Genomic DNA, 21,822 nt, shown 5'->3' with positions numbered 1-21,822 from the left:
ATCCCACCTGGAGCACCTGCCCTGGCACGCTCAGGGTCTTTGCAAACAAAAAAACATCAACATTTCTTCCTCATCAGAGCACAGTGTGAGAGGAGGATGGCACGAGGGAGGGAGAGCAAGGGCCACCATTGTACATGGGATGCTGGAAGGTGATGTAGGATTGCCTGTAAACCTGAGCTGCAGATTGCTGAGACAGAAGTCTTGCTATTTGCTTTTTTTCATGTCTTTTTTTTTTTAAATAAGCTTTTGAAAAATATTAAACCTAGTTCGATACAGAAGTGAAAAAAAAAGCCAACTGATCTTCCTAGGATTTATATATCACTGTTCCGATCTTGTTTTATAAGGACAATAGTAAATCCATAGGTGTTAAACTGAATTTCAAAAAAGTAATTGGCAATAACATTATAAGAATATTAAGTGTATTGGTTTGTAGGCACTTTAATACTAGAATAAGGAAGAACATGTATAGTTATTTCAAGTATTGTTTATTTATCCACGTTTCCACTGTACCTAAAAATCAAGAAACTAAGTATTAGTGAGAACATCTTTGTGTGTAAACAATAAATAAGTGTGTCATAGTCTGTATCCTGTATTATATATCTGATTGATAGATAAGTAAAATCTAGTGATGACTGCTAAATATTGGAAACTAAATATAAGCAAGCTGATATTTTGTATAGATAAATTGCTGTTAAGTCCTCTCTTCTTTATTAATATATACAGAAGCATATAATATTTCTGTATTTAATGTGTAAAAACCCCCTTCTTCAATGCTGATAAATACTGGAAGACATTTCTACATCAAAAATATTGAACAAATAAGATTAGGATGAGTTATCATCCTACTTACTGACATGAAATAAATTAATTCAGGTTTCACAAAGATGCAAAGTTTTATTCTCAAGGTGTACTGAAACCTAGGACTCTTTTTTTCTTTCCCTCTTTCTGTTTGTTTGGAAGGAAATCAGCACAATCATCTTTGTCTGTTTTTTCCTCTAAGGATCAGCTTAAGCTGATTCAGTGCTCTTCTCACGTGGTATGTGTATGTGTATGTTGGGGCAATCAGCATGAAATTCAACACTGTTTCAAAAAAGCAGCTACACTCAAATCTACACAGGTAGCACTGTCACTCTGATGTAACTAAATTTAAGCATATCCCATATGCTTCTGTTTTAATTTAACCCATGCTAGATTTCTGTTTTAATTTAACCCACGCTAGATTTCTTACAAGCTTTAGTGTTTCGGCAAGAATATCAGTAGAATAATTTTTAAAGCCATAGAAAATTGTCAAGTTAGAGAAAATTTGATGCACAGATGAGATGGCAACCCTAATGTCAGCACAGCTGATCCAGATTTGAGCAGATAAAGAGTCACATAGACAAGGTCTGTCTGGATCTATTTTGCAAGGGATCAAAACAGCACATTGCCCGTGGGATCTTGCACAGAACAATAACTGAGAGACTGATCCCAAGTCTTATCTCAAATGTATTGTTACTGGTACCTGCTCACTCGGGCTGGCAAACCATCAGCAGATGCCCAGAAAGATAGCCCTGTCATTCTGTGATGTTAATTAAAGATGATCATCATTCACAAGTATAGTGGTTGGATGTTTTGTCTCTGCTTGGGAAGACTTTTAACCTTGTTTCTTAAATATTCCACAGCTGAAACTACTAGCAGTAACTATGCTTTCCAGCTCTTCAGCTATAGAAGCCTATAGGGTCATGGTTAAAGCAGAGAAACAACAAATTAAAAGAATGTGCTTTCTTTGCTATTTTATTTATGACCTTGGTTGGTCATCCAGCACTGCTGCCTCAGTTTACCCATCTGCAAACCAAGACTGATAACTAATGGCCTGAGAAAGCTGCTGGTCACAAAGCTAAGTGATGCTGCATGCAGAAAGAGTGTCCCAGGAGGAGGTACCCTGCGGATTTGAGGTGGCTCAGTCAGCATTTCCCACCACCCCACAGAAAGTGGCAAATGAAGGCCCCAATGGGCTGTAACCTGTTGGGTACCTGGGGAGTTCCTTTGTCTCCTTGCAAAACTAAGGTAGAGCAACAGCTCTAGGTAACCCCAAAGGCAAGGCTGTGAGTCTCAGAACATTGTACTGCCTCTGTGCCAGTGACCTAGACCTTGTCTGTGTCTGTTCCCTGGCCCAAGCATTCTAGGGGCTGCTGGCCCAGGCTCCAGCATTACAGGGCTGCATCTAAACGGACTATAGGGAATGAGCTGCACTAAGTCACTCCCTGTGTGGCAACAGGACCAAAGCCAATATCCTAGATAGGGTTAGTTTACTAGACTGTGTTGTACTTATGCACCATTTAGTTTGTTTGATCCCCTTTCAGGGGATCTCTCATTCCACCTGTGTGGGGGAGTGGGAGTGACTTAAGTGTGGGAGTAGGAGGCAGAGGGAAGTTTAGTACCTGCCTGTGACCAAGATCTCCCAGGATCTGCCACATTTGTTCCTTCCCTCCTCAAAAGCAATTTTTGCTCTGCCTGACATAGTGTATCTCTATAAGCTCCACCTTTGTATTTCTTCCCCTTGGTATGGACATTTCACTGGTCCAGGGAAAATAATGTGAATTATTGTATTCATGGTATAAGAATGTACAAATCCTGTTGCTATTAAATGTTCTATTTTATTGTTTTTCAGCAAAATTTAATAAAGTTAAGGTTCATCTTCTTTTTCCTTTAGGCCCAGGAGTTTAGGATATCTAATTGATATGTAAGAGATCAAGTTATTTCTAATTTTCAGAACTGTAAGGTTCTTAAAGCTCCATTGAATTATAACAGTGATACCACAATAATCCATAGAAGTGAAGCAAAAAAAGTGGAAACCCAATCTGAAAAAGTTTCACAAGTCACAGAAGTAGAGGATATCTCTCACATACAAGCATTTTCTTTCAACATGGTGTTTTAAAAATATGCATGGAAATAAAGCTAAAGTAGCTGAAAGATCATGACTGAGAAATTAAATTACACTCTGCCTAATGGATAGAGTTGTTTCCCATGCTAAAAAGATATAGGAGACTCAACTGGAGTCAGTCCTACACAATTAAAGTAACCCTTCTGTCCCCAAGAGCTCTCCCTTTTGCAGGTTAACATGTCATTGAAATTCCTTACTCACTTGGAGAGCAAAATATGAATATTAAAAAAGCCCCATCACCATTGAAACATAGTTTTCTATTGCATTCAGTCTTTTCTTACAAGAAATTGGTACATGAAATCATACCCCATGAATAGCCATGAAGATGAAAGGGCAGCAGGACAGTCTTGAAATGCAAAAGAGAAAAGGGGTAGAGTACATTATAAGATCTTGTACAAAAAGTAATTAATTGAAATGGATTTTAGAATCTCATGAAAAGCCTCAAGATACAGAAAACTGGCAATTTGAACTATTAAGCTTCACTCAGTTTACCGATGAGGTTATTACCATCCTGTTGCTTCCAGAGTTAGTTGCTGCACACAAGTAGATATATTTTGCCCTTTAAACAGATATTTTCAGGCCTTAAAACATACATTTTGCACTGAGCCAGAGAGAAACAGCCCAGAAGCAAGCTGAGGGCAAGAGAAATGAGCAAGAGGCACCAAATCATAAGTGAGATGACTAGATCCCACCAGCTGTTTCCTGAGCAGTTCCTCACGTTCAGAGTTATGCCCTTGCCTCCTTTCTGCGTGAATTACTGAGGGGCTCCAGGTGTAACTGCAGAGACAGAGTGATAAAAGTTTCAGCAGCCAGAGAAAACGAGGGATTTCAGTCCCACACCCACCCTGACCCTTTTATTAGGGAAGAAAAAGGCATGGCAGAGCAGGCAGTTACATATAATGAATTTTATTTCAGTTAACTCCTTTGGTGCCAAGAGTCAGGCAGTGGGTGGTGCTGAAGGGAGCAGTTGCTGCTCTCAGTGATATGAGAAAAGGCTCCGGATTTCTTCTTCTACCTCAGGGACCAGAAGCTGTTCTGGTGCAGATGCTGCTTTCTTTAGCAGGAGGCACAGCAATGGATAGGAGGAGGTCTAGCAGGTAGGGTATTAGCACAAAATTCAGGAGACTAGTACAGCTTCACACTGCAGGGCACGCTTTCCACCTGAATCCAGGAGTATGACAACTTCTCTGCTGACCCTATATAAATAATGCAGCAGTGTGTTGCCTGCCAGCAGCACTAATATCTAGACACAGCCCCAGAAGCTGGCAAGCAGGCCAAATTCCTTCTGAGGGGGAAGAATAAGTACCTTGGAGAGAATATTCTCCCTGGTTAAAGGATCACACATGGAAGGAACTCCCTGGGCAAGCCCTGGCTCTGTAAGCCACAGAACTCACCCCCCCCCCCCCAGCCCCCAAAGCAGAGGGGAGCCTGGGGCTGCCTGAACACAGAGTTCTTTGAAATTCTATGCTTAGGAGCACCATGTAGGTGCCAAGAGGTTTTATGGTGACACATTTGGGCTGCACATAGGTGTGCTTGGGGCAAAGAAAACCTCCTGCAACTGTGTTTCATCCAATGCCTTGGGAGAGCTGCTTATCTGGTAGCTGCCACAGCTCCACATCCCCTCTGACTAGGGATGCCAGGAGCCATCCCCTCCAGCTCTGCCTGGCAGTAGCTAAAAAATACCCCACAGGAATACACATATACATCAGCTTCTAAGGAGCCAGTATCTGACTGTTACTCCCCAACTTATCTGCCATGCAACCACAAATGCTATTATTGCATTTAACAGACAGGAAACCCAATTGTGGCAAGAAGTCACAGATCCCAGTAGAGCAGCCTGTTTATAACATGCTATAGAATCAAGTCCATCTGAATCTCCTCCCTGATCAAGCCCCTGACTTTTTGCTTCTTTACACAGCAACATGAGCCCAGCTTTGCTCTATTACAGTACTTGGTGTCATGATAAAGAGAAAAATTCAGCTTACTTATGCTTTAGAGCATTTCTTTCAAAGCACATGCCTTTCTGGCATTCTAACTAACACTATTTAGGTGTTTCTGGACTCACATGCACAAATAAAAGTAGACATTATATGGGGGAAACTAGTTGAAGACTCAAACTTGTGGCAGAAGCCAAAACTTGAACATAAGCTTCCCAAATCACTCAATCATTGTCAGAACATATTTTCCTCTGGAAAGAGGTGCATTGCATTTACTGAAGACATGGTGATTTCAAAGAAAAAGCAAAGGAATATGCAAAAAAGAAGAAAATTAATTGGGCCAGAAAAAATAAATGCCAGTTTTCCTAGTTTTTCAGTATTAATAGTTAAGTTGTTGCTGCTTTAAATCACCAAAGCAGTAGAATTTTAAAATAGTAGCCGTGTCTTTGAATGTAGACTATAGTAAAGATGAGATCTCTACTTTTCTGTCAGTGATGAGATATAATAAGGTTACGTGTAGCAGTGACTTATCAACATTTATTTGAAATGGAAATAACTATCTGCAGTACATTTCTGTTATTGTTCCTATTTAACTGTAAAAACAAATCACATCATACTTCTCTTTTCCCTTATACTTTTATCATTCACCTGTTGAAATTGAAGAAGACATTAAGCATAAACAAAGAAGATTGATCTGCTTTCAACTCGTGTTAACAGGGATATAAAAATAACATCCCAAATACCAGGGGAAAAGCATGTGGTCATAAAATATCCACTTAAAAGGCAAAGAGGTGTTGACAAAACACTTGAAGATTTTTTTTATATATATATATAACCAGGAAGGCAGTTCCTGAATTTTAGTATAAACAGACACCTCTGAGGTAGAGAGAGTATCACCATCATGTCTTTAAAAGATTTTACTGATAGTCAAATGGATTCTGTGTCTCTCACACATTATTGGAAAATCTGACAAGAAGTTCTAAAAAAATCCTAGTCCAACGATGGAGGGAAATGTCCTTGAATTTTCCCACATATCAAAAAGTTTAATAGATAAGATGATCCTTTACACATCTCGTCTTTAAAATGGCACTAAACAAAGGTTTTAGAAGAGCTGAACAGTAGGGCCACAGTGTACCTGTGTATCACCTTGGATGAAAATAAATGAAAGTGCCTTAGACGAGATTGTAAATACCAGATTTCTATTACTGATTGATGTTGTCCTTTATTCATGGTTTGAAGAAAGGGATTGCAAACCCAGGAAGCCACAACTGAGACAGAGTTAACAGTTCTGAAACAGGCTGCCCAACTGCATACTTGGTTCTCACAGCAGTCTCTAGTTGATATATTTTGCCCCGCACAGAGCTGTAAGAGAGGAGAAAGTGGCTCAGGCTGCCTGGGGCAGCCTACATTGTGTGTAGCCTCCTCTGTGGAAAACCAGTCTTGATGCAGAGTTATGGCCTTGATACATCCTTATCATGAAGCCCACACACATTTTTCCAGAAATGACAGAATCATATCTACTACAGATGTGCTTAGCAGGCAACTGGAAGACAAACAACACTTACAAATATGAGTTGTAATTGTAGCACAAACTGTTTAGTGAGATCTCCATACAGGTACTGTAGCAACAGAGATACAATCTTTTCAACGCCGTGCTTTCTCACAAAGTGCAAATAGATTCACAAAATAGTTTCTTGCTCAAGTTAGCCTTTACAGAAATTCCCTGTAGTACAATTCTCTTTAATATAAAGTTAAAAAGCAGACACCCATTATTGTCTATTTAGCCTAAGGGATAATGATTCATGCTAAGCAATATCTTTCCTTAGAACAGGAAAATAAAATATTGTATCTCAACTGTTTTCATACCACTGTTCAGAAGCAAAGAAGAAACGAAGAAATTTTTCTCCCATTAAAAAAGAGACAGGAAAATCTGACAGGAGCTCATAAGCATCAATGTTCTCAAGGTAAGAATCCTTAACACTTTGCAGATAGTAGTAATGATAATACACAGATTCTATTACAAGTCTTTACTAAAAGCTCGTTTTCGTGTAGGTTGGTTGACAGCATACTCAGCTAAGCAGTCACTGTGCTACCTGTGAGCAATTTTACTCCACCTTGGGAAGGCAACTTGACATTGCAGAGCCACAACACTCCTGCAAGATTTGGTTTATGGCTTTTCTGTCAACAGCCACTACAGAATCAAGCGTGTTCATCCCCGTCTTGCTCCAAAAAACCCACTTTCACTTACTGACATTAAGCTCTCTGCAATCCTTTGCTCATACTGAAGCTTAAAAAAAAAAAAAACCCTCAAAGTGATTTCAATTGACTTCACACTTGCTGCCAACCTTTCTCCCCTACCCCAAAACAGATGATTCCAACTGCAAAGTGACACAAGTTTTGGACATGTTAGCTGAGCAGACTAGGTCAGATGCAAGTCACACAAAAGACTAAGAGTCTAATGCTGTAGAGGAACAGAGGAGAGCAGCACACAAACACAGTTACATCCAATACTGGTTAGCAGACCCCTTTCTCAGTAGACACTGCCAGTGTATTTTCCCATCAGATGCTGTTGAAATTGTTTGATTTGTGAATCTGGGCAGCAGGCTGTGCTCACTCAGATCACCTAATTACAACTTCACAAAAATAAGTTCTTCTTTAGTCTCTGTCAGAAGTCAGTGCAGTCACCTGAAGGGAGAAGAGAAGTACACAGAACTCTTACATTACAACAGTAGTACGCCTGGTGTTTCAGTAGTGTAATTTAAGATTGATGCCTACCTATGCTAGTTGTTTTCCTTTCTAAAAAGCACTGCTCCAGATGACACTTGTCCATGCAGATGTGGTTCTGCACTGCGGGCTGATGAGACATTTCAGCTTTTAATTCTCTGTACAGCAGAGACTGTCATCTGACACAGCTCATGAGAGCACATGCCATAGTGCTGAGCAAAGTGACTTGAGAAGTGCCTGCTTTCTTACCAAGTTTGTGTTTCCCAGGATTGCATCTCCTTGGACAAAGAAAGTCTAAAGGCTGTTGCTTGGTGTTGCAGATCACCACACTGCAGTGGAAATACAGCTACAAGACAAGAATATTCACATCATGTTTAGGGAAGTCTTATTTGGCATTCCATGTGTACTGACCCCAAAGGATATGAAGGTTGTGGGAAGGTGAGGGTTTGCCTGTTCTCCCAGGCAACTAACAAAAAGACAAGGGGAAAATGGCCTCAAGTTGTGCCAGGAGTGCTTCAGGTCAGATATTAGGAAAATTTTTTTTTCACTGAAAGAGTGGTTAAGCATCGGAACAGGCTCCCCAGGGAAGTGGTGGAGTCACTATACCTGGGAGGGTTCAAAAAATGAGTAGATGTAGCACTCCGCAATATGGTTTAGTGGGCATGATGGTATTCAGTCAGAGGTTGGACTTGAGGAGCTTAGAGGTCTTTTCCAACCTAAATGATTCTATAATTCTGTTCTATGAACTGAACACTTAAGTGGCTGGCCTTTATTCACTCCTCTTAGAACGTTATGCCTTCAAGGAGATGGCCAATAGCCCCAGGCACACCTGGCCACCTGAGGGCTTACACAGCATTGGCTGCAGGCACCACTCCAGGCTCACCTGTTGGGACTGCCAACAGCTCATAACAGAACACAGAGACATCTCACCTGCTCTTGTAGCAGAGTTGAGTTCTGTACAAAGGTGAACATCCTCACTTCAAATCTCTTTAGGTGTTGAGGAAATTCTACTCTGAGACTATAATTAACTTCATGGAAGACAGTTCTGTAGGAGTCTTTGTTGTTTTCACACCTTTTTGGGAAAGTGAAAGAAAATGTCCTTAATCTAAACCTTCAACTAGATCTTTAAACACAGCAAGGAGGTGAGGTACAGGGGACCTTCCTTCTGTTTGCCTTGACCCACAGGGGAATGGATAGATCCTCCCCAGCTCATGATTCCTGTTTTTGGCCACAGTCAGGGGTATTTCTTGTTCTTTCTTTCCAGCTGAAAGCTGTTAGCTAGAAGCACTTCTGGTCACCTCCATGTCCTGCTGCCACCAGAAGGCACTGCCACTGTGCTGACACAAACACAGGCCCCATGGCCTAGCAGCCACTGCCCATCAGGACAGAACAATGCATCCAAGCTGACTTCTATCCTCTTCCCCTTTCCTCCCACCTAAAGTACAGGACTTTGTACTGAACAGTTACCAAACAGAGAAGGGAAGCCCTCCTTACCCATTTATAAGGATGGGCCACTGTGGAAGGCTGTCCTGGCTTTGGGAGTTTGTAGCCCAACAGTCATCCAGGTTGAGGTCCAGTCTTGCATCTTTAGGCTGGAGCAGTTCAACTTCAAAATACAGTGCCTCTCTCAGGTATTTTACCACAGGATATTCTGATTCCTGGTAGGGTTCTGAATAGGATTTCTCTAAAAGAGAGCATTGATAGAGTTTTGGTTTTGCAGAGGAAATATTTGGAAACTTTCTGCTTCACTCTTCTTTTCATCACCATTTACTCTGGCACAGTAATACAAAATTTGGGACAACAAATCAAAACAGAATGACAGAAAAGTAAAATCCAGCAATGAAAGCAAAAATCAACTGTTTTCCTTGGCATTGAGGATCCATAATTGAGACACTCCTGTTGCAAAAATCCATTAGATTAAGATGCTAATTCAAAACTGTCTTGGTAAAGGTACTGAGAAGGGAAAAACAGTAAAAAAATTCATCGAGGCCACTCCAGTCAGGGTGAACATTTGGTTAAGGCTTCAGTCAGCCCTTTCTGCTATTATAGGTATTATTTTACAGCAGTGTTGCACGTAGCTTCTTTCTCTGGCACAGGTTGCAACTACTTTGGTCAGTGCTAAGCCACCTAAGAAATGATAGGAGAGAGAAGCTGACATCACAGCCACTACACAAAACTCGTATCATGCCCAGACCAAGCAGGAAAAACCATACATGCATCAGTGATGCTAGGTCTGTTCCACTACAGTTATTTGGCCATTTATCTGCATTCTGGAATGGAAAACCTCTGTTAGAGGCCTTAAAAAGGTTTTCACCTGATCCTTTAAGATATTCAAAATAGTCCCGGGCAACCTGTTCTAGGTGGCCCTGCTTGAGCAGAGTGGATAGATAAGATCACCTTCAGGTCCCTTCCAACTTCAGCCATTCAGTGATTCTATACAGTCTAATCGTAAGTGTTACCTTTGAAGAGCTTCAGCGAAAGAGCGAGAGAGCCAAACCCTGGCTTAACATGAGGCAGTGGGTTCTTCTTAGATTCGTATCGGACATCAACAACCTGCTTGACTGCATATGAGCAGACAAATGCCAGCCTGAGAGAAGAGGTTTAACATTAGATTTTTACAACCAAAATAACACATACAACCTTCTTCTAGGGAATGACACTTACCTGTATACTGGTGTATCATTGCCAGGTCTGAAATAGAGTACCTCATTCTCATATGTCATAGTCGTGCTGTTGAACTGAAAAGATACACACCATTACAAACAGGACAATCCCATTAGAGTTTACTTTGTGTTTGACACAAATTCTACATCCCTTAACTGGCAGATTGCACTGAGCAGAGAACACTTAGAAATGGCCAGACTAGCCAACAGCCTTATGTTTACCGAACTAAAGTTGACCGTAGCAGGCAGATGTGCCATAGTCAAGAAAGATTATTACCTCGAATATGACATAACACCCCAGAAGGGGAGTACATAAGGCCTGAGAAAAGGATCAGCTGTTCACTGAATCAGTGTATAGAACGAGATGCAACACCACAGAAACAAGTTGCTTTTATGATGACCTGAATTTGAGTGTGTTCTGATCTTATGTTATTTTGTCTGTTTTCTATGTATACAGTACATAGGTATAGCAACAGTGCTCACACTAGTCTTTGTCCACACAGTCATTAGCAACACCTAAACAGCTTCTGCAAGGCATATGAGTATATCTCAACAGCATAAACTTGCATTCAAGTCCCCTACTAAACAACTCAGAGGCATCAAACTGAAGGCTAGTTTCAGAAAGCACCTACGACCTTGAAAAGCTTTTTCTTTTTTCCAGATAAGAACTTCTGCCCAACTCAATTTAGTACCCTTGGAGAGAAAGCATAGATGTACTACTTAACAAAAAGTCAGCTTCTGCTCAACTCTGAACCTCTGAACCTCTGCCCATTCTAGCAGTAACCCCATTCCAGTGCAGAATAAACTTCATGTGACTAAATCCTTACCTTTCTAATTGTTCCACAAGTGTTCACACTGAACTTGAAGGTTGCAGTCTTCTCTGTCACTAGACTGGGTTTGCACTGTCTGTCCCTCAAGACAAGCAGACTAATGTCCAAGTCTGCAATACCTACCATTTTTATTGCAGTAATAATCACAGTGCCATTGGGCAGGCATTCTGAAAGAGAAATCTACATTTTCACACAAATCAGGACCCAAACTCATTTTGTAGTCTAACAATAAAGAGATTCTTCACAGATTTTCCAGCAAGTTCTTTGGCAGCTCAGAAGGAACTCTTACCCTCTTTCAAAAGGGTTTTTCTAGCCAATACTCAGGACATTTAACACTGATGAGTAACTTTAGAATGACTAATTTATATGCTGATTCTCCCCATGCCCCACCAAAAACCCCATTTCATTAAACTCTCAAAAGAGCCACAAAAACCCTATAAAAAAAGCTTCATGATGTTGGAGGTGAGGGGAAGTAAAGTTTCCCACCTCCTTCCCTTGCTCCCATACTAGGCAGGATAGTCACTACAATATGTAATTTGACTTGCCTTGTTGCATATTAATTGGTAGAAAATCTGACAGCCAAATAGAGTGCATACAAGCATAAGCCCTAGAAACATTTCAGACTACTTGACTTAGTTTTGGAACTCAAATAACATTAATAGCTAATCCCCAAAATGCTATTACGTATTAGCTCTGAAGGTGAAAATCTGCAGGAAACTGAGAAGTCCCTCCTATTAGCCAAGGTGATGCCATCCTTCAAGGTTAAGTAGAGTGAAGCTTTTATTCCAGAAGTATGAAAGCCCTAGAGATGAAAATCATGGGTTAAACAAGAGAATAAAGACACTGTTCAACTAAAGCATTCAAAAACTGAGAGGGCAGGTTATGACAAGGCAAAGGTAATGGTGCTTGAGCAAAGACAAATTCTCAGGCTATATCTTTTTAATCCAGAAGCTTACACAGTGAGCTTTTTCAGTTGTTTTGCAATAGAATGCAATACAAACTCCACTGCGTGTACAGTTGTCTTTAAAAGTGTTCAGCCTTAAAGTACAAGCAGAACATGTTTTTTTTTCTTGCCTATTTCTGCCAGCGTTAACCAAGGGAAACTAAAGTGTTCTTTCCAAGGGCAGAAAATAATCCTCCATTATTCCTTTGAAGTTTATCTCAAAGGGAAGTCTTATTTCACCTTCAAGGACATACTGTATCATGTTGACATTCCACAGCTGGAGCATGCCTTTTAATTGCCACATGCTGGAACCCTTACCTCATAGTTCACATGGGGAGAAAGGAAAGGGACAGAGATTGCCAAGTGAGTGCCATTGTCCCTCAGACTGTAGTTGTACTTCTGTGCTGCCTCTGGGGTCAGGTGCCAGTCTGAGATGAAGGGTAGCCAGTTTTGGTCCACATTCCCATGAGTGATAATGAGATGAAGGTTCCTCCCATCACAAAATCCTCTCACACTGGGCAGTACTGTAAGAGGGCCAAGAGTCAGCCAGCATGCTAGCTGTGATCACTTTATCACAGTTATTTGGGACTGACAGCTGAAAGTAGCCCAGTTAACAGCAGAGTTCATAGCCAGGTTGGTACAGTTTTGCCCAAGTTCCACTAAGTTTACCTGCATCTCTAACAGCTGACACTGTTATGACTGGGACAGTGAAGGTCTCCTTTGATGGACGGGTAATGAATGCAAGTGTGACATTCAGGGTGTATGCTCTCATGTTGTCTCTCACATACTAGGAAAATCATATTTAGACATGAAAAATCACCAAGTGATATCATCATCTCTATACCATGATATGGCACAGTGTCTTAGTACACACCTCTTTCTTAATGCTTGGGGCATCAAGTGGGACTTGTATTATGTATGCTTTGCTTCCATTAGAATATCTGGTCCTGTGTATTATATATCCATGCTGAACAGCTTGAGGTACAGCAAGAGTTACTCCCTCAATGGTTAGGTTCATAAGCTCCACATCTGGAAGGAATGTTCCCACTGTCACATTCATTAATCTTGTACTCAGATTTGAATCTGAAAAGGAAAATAACATTAAGCTCTTAAGAGTATCAAAAACTTGAATAAATTCAATGTTCAGCTACTTACTGTTGGTTATAGCAAGTTCTACTTGTTCAAATGGTGTTTCTATTTCCTTGATGAATATATGTTTAGTTAGTCCCCATTTGTTGTCTTCCCACTGGTGTTCCAGGAACAGGTTGATGGTGTATTTTTTCCCAAGCTGTCCACTGCTCACAGAAGTCTAGAGTTTCAAACCAGCACCCTTTAGTATAGCATGATTTTACATAAAGTTATATTGAAGCGTCTCAAGGTCAGCTAAAGGCATAGCTCCAAGCAATTACTCTTCTCTGCTCAGGAATCATGAACTTTTGTATCCCTGTGAATTTAGATTACCTCAGAATACTCAGAAGGTTTCCATTGGAAAATTGCCTCCCACTCCCAAGTTTCAAAGCAGCAGGGGACTATTTCACAGTGAGAGGGCTTCTCCTGCAACTTCCTTGGAACTTCAGTTATTATATTTGCCCAGAACTCAGTTCACTCCAAACAACTAGACTTAGATGTATAGTCTCAGCCCATCCTAATATCACACGGTCTGCTGGACAAATGGGTTGTTCCCATTCTCTTAAGTGGTCTGTGTAAAATACAACGGAACCCATTGCATGCTTTACAGTCCTGTTAGGACTGTCTCCAAGGAGTATGACATCAGGACTAATAGGTGAAAGCTCTGTGTTAGCCCGAGGAAAGAGACAAATCAATAGTTCTGTGTAGGATTGTGTCCATCTGTGTTTGCAAGAAAAGAAATTCTTCATAAAGTGGTGCTTACAGAAGCTATCTTTGGTCAGGGCTTCTGGAGTTTTTAATAAACCCTTTGTTCTCCCTCATGCCCATCCTTCATTTGAAAGGAACGAGATGAAGAATTATTCCTCCTCAAAAAACAAACAAACCCAGAAACAACAAAAAATCCCCAAAAGCCAGAATATTGCTTCCCAGTACCTAATGTAAGTCACTAACCTTATAATAGCCTCCTTCTGCACCTATTGGAATCTTCATCATAATTGCATTTAAGTCATTCGATAACACATATTTCCTGGAAGCCATTTCTTTAGCAGAGAGTTTGTGTAGATCCACACCAGCTTCCACAAGCACATCCTTAAAGCTAGTTGCTCCAGCAGAGAGTAGTGGAAAATACTTTGGAACAGTCCAGGTGATTGTTTTGTTAGTGTAATCCCCACCACCTTAGGGACAAGATATGAAAGTTGTCAGCTTATTACTCTAGTTTTAAGCCTTTCCCTGCACATTTCAGCACTGGAGAAGGGTACCACATTTCTTACCTACAGGACATGCCACAGTAGTGTCCACCATCAGGATCATCCATCGATGTTTGTAAAATGTACTGGATCTCACCACAGAAAAGTTGATTCCCTGATCCTGTAGGAAGAGATCTGGTTGGACCTGCACAGCCTGGCAGCTTTTGCTGGGCCAGCAGGAGCATACCAACCTCAACCAGCTGAACCTGTGCAGCAGTGTGTGGTATTCGCAGCACAACCCTGGTGTCTGTGGTGTTGAGTCCATAACCTGCACTCCAAGCATCGCTCACAAGCAGAGCCTTTTTTTCTTCTGGCTGATGAAATACTATTTGCCATATTGAGATTTCTTCTGATTTTGCCTGCCAGAGAAATTCATCAATAGTTTAAACATGATGTTCAAAGCAGCAGATTTACTGTATCGAATAACTTATTATATTGAATTGCCCAGCAGTTTTGTTGCCTTTAAATACTTCTAGTGGGATACCCCTCCAGCTTTACCCTCACACACACACCCCAAAGACTTTCCATGTGAAGAGCAACAGATTAATTGCACTGCAGCATTGCAAATACAGGGTCCAAGAACAAAAAAACTCTCCACAGTTCTCTTCTGGGCCATGGGGTCTTAAAGACAGTTTTTGTTGCACAGTCTCTTACCTGGGGAAGACTTGATTTCTTCCTTGGAGACATAGTCTACAGCTGCCTATATTTCTAACCTATACAAATATACTAAAACCACTTGCTACAGTTTTCCTCTTCCTATTTAAGTACTTTTTGAAAGGACATTTTGTATTGTGTGGTTATAGAATAGAGGAATGGTTGTGCCAGAGGTAGCACTAGCTTTCACTAGGAAGAAAACCTGTAGTTTTACTTCTGGAAAGACAAGACTCCAGTCCTCAGGTGCATCTCGAATGAAGTCTTTTATAGGCTGTGGAACCTCCTTCCTGACAGAAACCTGAAGGAAAAAAGCATCTGTAAGGGGTTTGCTGATAGCACTTGTTTCCTTGTCTTCAACACCCTACAAGTTGTTTTCAATAGAAATCACCACTTCCTAGATGGAGATGCCATCATGTTATGTGTTATCTACAGTCTGCTTAATTTCAGTTTCTTTTTATTTTCTGCTTGTATTCTAATTTCTATTAGTTAAGACCAGGAGTTTGTTCTTGACTCCCATGTCCTCTTCCAAGAGGAGTCTATTTCCACCTCTGCATTCCTCTTCAGCAAATTCAGCAGGTAAATTTCCTTCAGAAAGTATACATGGAGTTGTTGAGGCAATATTTAGTGAGTTCAAGCCATTAGCTTAACCGTTTGCATACCATTTCACAACTCTATTAGCTATTAGGGCTCACAAGTAGGCTATACAAGCATAATATAAATGCATCACTAAACTCAAGCAGCATGCTGTGCATTCACTAGTGATCTGTTCATGGTGGAGCAGTCTGAAGCTGATTGGATGCTAGGAATATGTATTGGAAAGAAAATCCATGAGAACATCTTACAGTACTTACTTTTTTACTTTTAGTACTTTCTCATAAGTACTTACCTCCATGTAGTTACGTTCACATACTAACTCTCTCAAACTCCATGGACCATAATGGCAACTTGCACTTTTCAGATGAGATGTAGCATTTTTCATATCAGGAGTACGAGATGTTTTGATTTGTATAGTTACTGTGAATACATCTTTCTGCATGGACAAGGGGAAGATCTGCTCGTTACTCTGATTTTTTTCCTAGTTAGGCACCGCCTACTCTCATGACCTAAAAGTAAATTACAAAACTCACCCGCCAGCCTCAGTAGAAAAGCATGACTCCATAGCAAAGCATTATCACTTTCAACTGAACTCCATAAGATATATGTATATAGCTGTACAGCTACACAGCAACAAAAATACTCTGGGCAGCACCTTTGTCCTTTTGCAAGGCTCAGAATCGGACAAAAAAAACCCCAAACAAACAAACAAACCAAAAATCAAACCAAACCCCAAACAAACAAACAACAACAAAAAGAAAAAAAAAAAAATCAACCAAACCTAGACTATAGCTGATTTTATGACATAGTAGCAATGAACCAGCAAAACAAAACAGCCTAAGCTTGAGTTTTTACCCTGAGCTGTCTCAGACACTAAACAATATTAGGGCAGAGTGCAACACAGCTGCCAGACAGAACTCCTTATTCCAAAAGAAAACAGTTGCCCTTCAAGGGCACATGATATACTCCATGTGTTCATCTGTAGGCCATCCAAAAATCAGTACCATGGAATATACTCAGATCTCTGGATAAATTTGAAAAGAATTCAATAATTTTCTACTAATAGATGTTCAAGACATTATGACACTTCAATTAATGCCTATCAATAATTTTGTCATCTTTCACATAAAGGTCACATACAACAGCACTATGGTCCAAGTGTTTATAACAGACTTACCTCTAAGTGAGCATGGCAGCTTGCTGCAGAAGCACGAAACTCAATGCTACTCCAATTGCTGTAAGTCACTGTATAGCCACACTGTGCTGCCATGGCCTCATCCAGCTCCCAGGCTATGCCAGACTGATCTACGGGCAATTAGTGAAGAGCTGTATTAACATGTATAACTTCTGCTCTGCAACTCCTTGAGCAACCTGCCCTTGCCCCAGAGTTCAGCTGAACCTGCTCTCATACAGCCCAGCTGTATATCCTGGGCTCAGAGAACTGCAAAGAGAGCTGAGACAAAGTCTATGGAAAGAAAGAAAGGTAAAATTTTAGACATGCTAGGACGGGGAACACTTGAAGCTCAAGAACTGGAGATGGAAAAAAACCAAACAAACCAAAATCACCAACGTGGAAAGATTAAATCCTAAAGGGGCAAACCCCACAGTAATCTCAGAACAGTCAGTTAGGTCATCAGTGTCAAAGCTGTCAGGATTGACAGACAACAACCTAGCAACACCAGGAGGTGACCTGTGGCTGGCACAGGCCCATGTTTTTCTGCCTGCCTGGCCAGCAGAGTTTTCAGGAGACAATCTACCAGGATGATGAACAGCTTGGATTTTTTTTAGTCTACCAAATTGTCTTTGTGATTTTGAGCTTTTTATCAATTTTCTGGTTTAGTTGTTTTGGGATTTTTTTCTTCCAAAAATAATTGCTTTATGCTTTTAAGATGTATATAATTGCAGCTGCAGTGTCTTTGTATATGAATGAAGGTGCCTAAACAAAGAAAATATTTCAAACGTTTTTTGACAAAAGTTAACATTCTAGAAAACTGGATGTTATGGATTATACATAGTTAGGCAGATAATTAGTATGGAGAACTAGTTCAAGGCCACATTTACATTTTATACATATAATATCTTAGAGCAGGTGTTTATAGCCTAAAAGCTATCTCGCTGTGCCCTTTCAGGGCATTCTGGGGCACTTTTCACTCAAATGCATCACTTGCTGACTACTAATCCCATAGCTAGAGGGCCTAGCTAATTTTTCTTAAATTTCATTAAGTATTTATTTGGCTCCACCAAGCTGTAAGCCAAGAAGGTGAAAAGCCACTAATGCAAAAGTCAGTAATGTAGTGCCAGCTTCAAGTAGTGAATTTTCAGAATAGTATGTACTGTTATTGGAGAACTTCAGGAAGGAAATACACTGGCATTGATATGCCTAGAAACTACCGTACACATTTTAATTTGAGTTCAAAGGTAGCAATACCAAGTCTACTCATGGCTAAATTATCACAGAACAAGTCTACAGGATAGGTTATACAGAAATCAAGGTATCATTTGGCTTTACTTAAAACAAGGTCTAACCTACTAAGTCCTATGACATTAAAATAATCCAGGGGATTCTAGTATAGAAGGACCTCAGAGAACTTTAAACATTTCACCATGTGTAATTCCCCCTCCAAGTTCTTCTATATCAACTTACCAACAACAGAAAAAGATAAGTATTTGTCCTCAAAGTATTCTACACTCAATGTTATCCGCAGAAGGTTCCCCAAGCACTCTAATCTCATGGGTCCTGCATTCAATGCATAGAAAGGTTGGTATGTAGGGGATTGAAAATATGATACAAACAAATCTGCTGCTTCCCAGATTGCTCTATAAAGTCAGTGTTGTGACAGTCATACACTAGCATCTCTGGTCAGGAAGTGATAGAGATTGTGTTTATAGTGGCAATAATTCCAGGATAAAAGCTAGCCCCGAAATTAGTATCCTAGTAGTAACTGTGCCTGATCATCTGCCAATGCTGCCTGCAACAGTCAGTCAGTCATGGAAACAGGATTTTGGAACAGGGTCAAAAAGGTACTAGATTGGCTGCCCCCATCTGAACACCTTAAATTAAATAAAACAGAATATGAAAGTCCCACACATTCCTGAAAAGAAAAAAAACCAACCCCTAAACCAAAAAATCCCAAATTAAAAAAAAACAAAACAAAACAAAACAAAAACCCCACCACAAACCCACAAACAAATCACAAAACAACAACAACAAAAAAAACCCAACAAAAACCCCTCCATCTCTACACATCTATTCACAAGAGGAGCCACAAGTCAGTTTGCGTAGGAAGCAGCCACATCAGCTGTCCATTAGCCTACTCTGGACACTTGCCCAAGTACCAGTACCAGAAGCCAGCTCCTCATACTGGGAAAAGACCACACAGGAGCAAAGAAGATGGCTTAAGAAGCTCCAGTCCCAAGCCATGACCACAGCATAAACCAGGCTACAGCTCTCAAACCTCTTAGAGGCAGGAAGCAAGTATTCAGTACTTGTTACTGGAGTCAGGAAGTGGAAGCATTTGCTTAATATGGCAATATATAAATCTAAAGAATGTCCACAAGTAGAACCCTGCGTGTTTGGAACTTCTCAGGGAAACGTGCAAGTAAAACTGCCACAAGAGCTTCAGACTCTTCAGAAACACGCACATAAACACATATATCACCTACGCAAAAGCCTGGAAACTGATGTGAAATCAGTTTATAGCAGCATTACCTAGTCTGTCTTGGGTCCATACTTCAGAGATGAATATACCTATTAGTAGCAACCTGCAAAAGAAGACAGGGATTAGCAGCAGCTTCAGCTGTGATAACAGCTTGCTAACACATTTCTTGCTTAGAAGGATCTAGTCTGAATCTTATACTACTATGACGTTTAGAGCAAGAACTTTAGACTCAGAAATCAGAAAAAGGGATATTCATAGTCACGTCTAGAAAAGGTAAGACCACTTATGTTTAGCAGCCATGGAGTTCTCACCTCTGCACCAGCCTCAGCTTCATTGTGCATTTGCTCAGCATCTACTTGTGGTTTTTTTTCCTTTATAGTCCCACACAAACAAAAATCACCTTTGTGATTTGAAGCTTTGCATAGAAATCAAAACCCTTCTGACTTCTCAGTCTTGGTTTATACTGACGAAACTCCTTCTCAGCTGTTTACCCTCCTAATTATGAACCTCTAATGCACATCACCTGATTATTGGCTTTACTGATTAAATCTGCTCCTATTTTGGTCCCTAGGTCTCCCTATTTTTATATGGTTGCCAGTTCCTAACTATGAGGTTTTCAGGGGATAGGATAATTGGTGCTGTTGTGGTAAATCATGAGGTAATCCACTGTTTTGGAGTTACTGTGTGGTGGGCTGACCCTGGCTGAGTTGCAGGTGTTCCCTAAAACCTCTCTGTCACTGCCCTTCTCAGCTGGACAGTGGAGGAAAAATATAAGAAAAGGCTCATGGGTTGAGATAAAGACAGGGAGAGATCACTTGCCAACGACTGCTGTGGGCAGAACAGACTTGACTTGGGGAAATTAGCTTAATTTATTGCCAATCAAATCAACCTAGGATAATAAAACACAAAAACTAGATCTTAAAATCACCTTCCCCTCACCCCTCCCTTCTTCCTAGACTCAACTTCACTCCCAGTTTCTCTCTCTCCTCCCCATCAGCAGCACAGGGGTAACAGGGAATGAGGGCTGTGGTTGATTCATCAGATGTTGTCTCTCTCTACTCCTTCTTCCTCAGAGGACTCCTCACACTCTTCCCCTGCTCCAGTGTGGGGTCCCTTCCATAGGAGACAGTCCTCCATGAACTTCTCCAACGAGTCCTTCCCATGGGCTGCAATTCTTCACAAACTGCTCCAACGTGGATCTCTTTCCACGGGATGCAGTCCTTCAGGCACAGACTGCTCCAGCATGGGATGCCTGCAGGGTCACAAGTTCTACCAGCAACCCTTCTCCAGCAAGGCCTCCTCTCTCCATGGTCCACAGTTCCTGCCAGGAGCCTACTCCAGTGTGGGCTTCCTATGAGGTCACTGCCTCCTTTGGGCATGAACCTACCCCAGGCTGCAGGTAGATCTCTGTGACCCCCTTGACCTCCATGAACTGCAGGGGCACAGCTGCCTCACCAAGGTCTGTACCACGGGCTGCAGGGGAATCTCTGCTCTGTGCCTGGGGCACCTCCTGCCTCTCCTTCTGCACTGACCTTGGGGTCTGCAGGGCTGTTGATCTCACATATTCTCACTCCTCTCTTGTGGCTGCACTTGCATAGGGTCTTTTTCCTCTTCTTAACTTTGTTATCCCAGAGGCACTTACCTCCATCACTGACAGGCTCGGCCTTGGTCAGCAGTGGGTCCATCCTGGCTGGCATTGGCTCTGCCGGACATGGGAGAAGCCAAGCTTCTGGCAACTTCGCACAGAAGCCACCACTGTAGCCCCTCTGCTGTGAAAATCTTGCCACTCAAAGCCAATACACCCTGTCTCCTCTGTGGAGGATTTTGCATAGCCTTCCCTGGACAGCTGAAGTCTGCCAGAGGCAAATGTATAAAACACAGTTTTAAGGCAATTGGATTAACAAAATAGAGAAGGAACTGTTAACCTTTAAGGTAAGATATCTAAACTAACAGTAAAAGGGAACACGGAGATTGATGGGTGTCACAAACTAAATGAAGAACTCTCTTATTAGGTGATCTGTGTGACACCTAGAGCAGAAATCATCCTCAAATTTGGAGAAAATTAACCCAAGAACTGCAGAGAAGTGAATCTGACCACAAGGAGATCTGAGAAAAAGACCCTGCCTTTGCCACATGCTGAAGGCGGAGAAGTCATACCTTTGGCCCTGAGCCCAGATCAGTGATGGTTTCTCACCATCAGCATGAGCGCACTCTGGTCACCATAAGTGATGTGTGGGAGTGCAATGTTCCTGGAGTTGCTAAGCTGAGCTGCTGCTGGTCAGAAGGTGGTCAGGTCACAGAGTGAGCACAGGGGTTAGTGTGGTCTCCATTCACATTGTCTGTAAGTGTTGAGCACTACTGGTGTGTAATTATAGCCACATCAACAGCATAGCTGCAATATGCAATGTTGTTTATGTAATAAAGTGTGCTAGGATTCAGTATTCCTTCTCTTGGTCATAATTCAGTTCAGCTGTCATTTTCTCAAACCCTTTAATTTCCTTTTTTTTTTTTTTGTGCATG

The 21,822-nt window shown here is 41.2% G+C and overlaps 1 protein-coding gene across 1 annotated transcript; it reads right to left on the bottom strand.

Annotated features, from left to right (window-relative positions):
- Positions 1-7,640: 7,640 nt before the first annotated feature.
- On the bottom strand, positions 7,641-20,987 carry LOC103764384. Its single transcript, XM_029965777.1, has 20 exons — positions 20,945-20,987; positions 18,288-18,380; positions 16,821-16,948; positions 15,936-16,079; positions 15,264-15,347; positions 14,587-14,754; positions 14,420-14,516; positions 14,100-14,323; positions 13,176-13,329; positions 12,895-13,103; positions 12,690-12,807; positions 12,339-12,544; positions 11,762-11,879; positions 11,075-11,244; positions 10,249-10,322; positions 10,044-10,171; positions 9,079-9,268; positions 8,515-8,656; positions 7,834-7,930; positions 7,641-7,714 (listed from the first exon to the last, which is right to left on the bottom strand). The coding sequence occupies exons 1-20, from the start codon at positions 20,985-20,987 to the stop codon at positions 7,641-7,643; spliced, it is 2,661 nt and encodes an 886-aa protein (XP_029821637.1).
- Between the last annotated feature and the right edge of the window lie 835 nt (positions 20,988-21,822).

The sequence above is a fragment of the Manacus vitellinus genome, unplaced genomic scaffold (assembly GCF_001715985.3).
Source record: "Manacus vitellinus isolate BGI_N305 unplaced genomic scaffold, ASM171598v3 scaffold_11_pilon, whole genome shotgun sequence".
Classification (NCBI taxonomy): Eukaryota; Metazoa; Chordata; class Aves; order Passeriformes; family Pipridae; genus Manacus; species Manacus vitellinus.
Note: the sequence above shows the minus strand (reverse complement) of the source record. Positions and strands in the feature narration are given on the sequence as shown.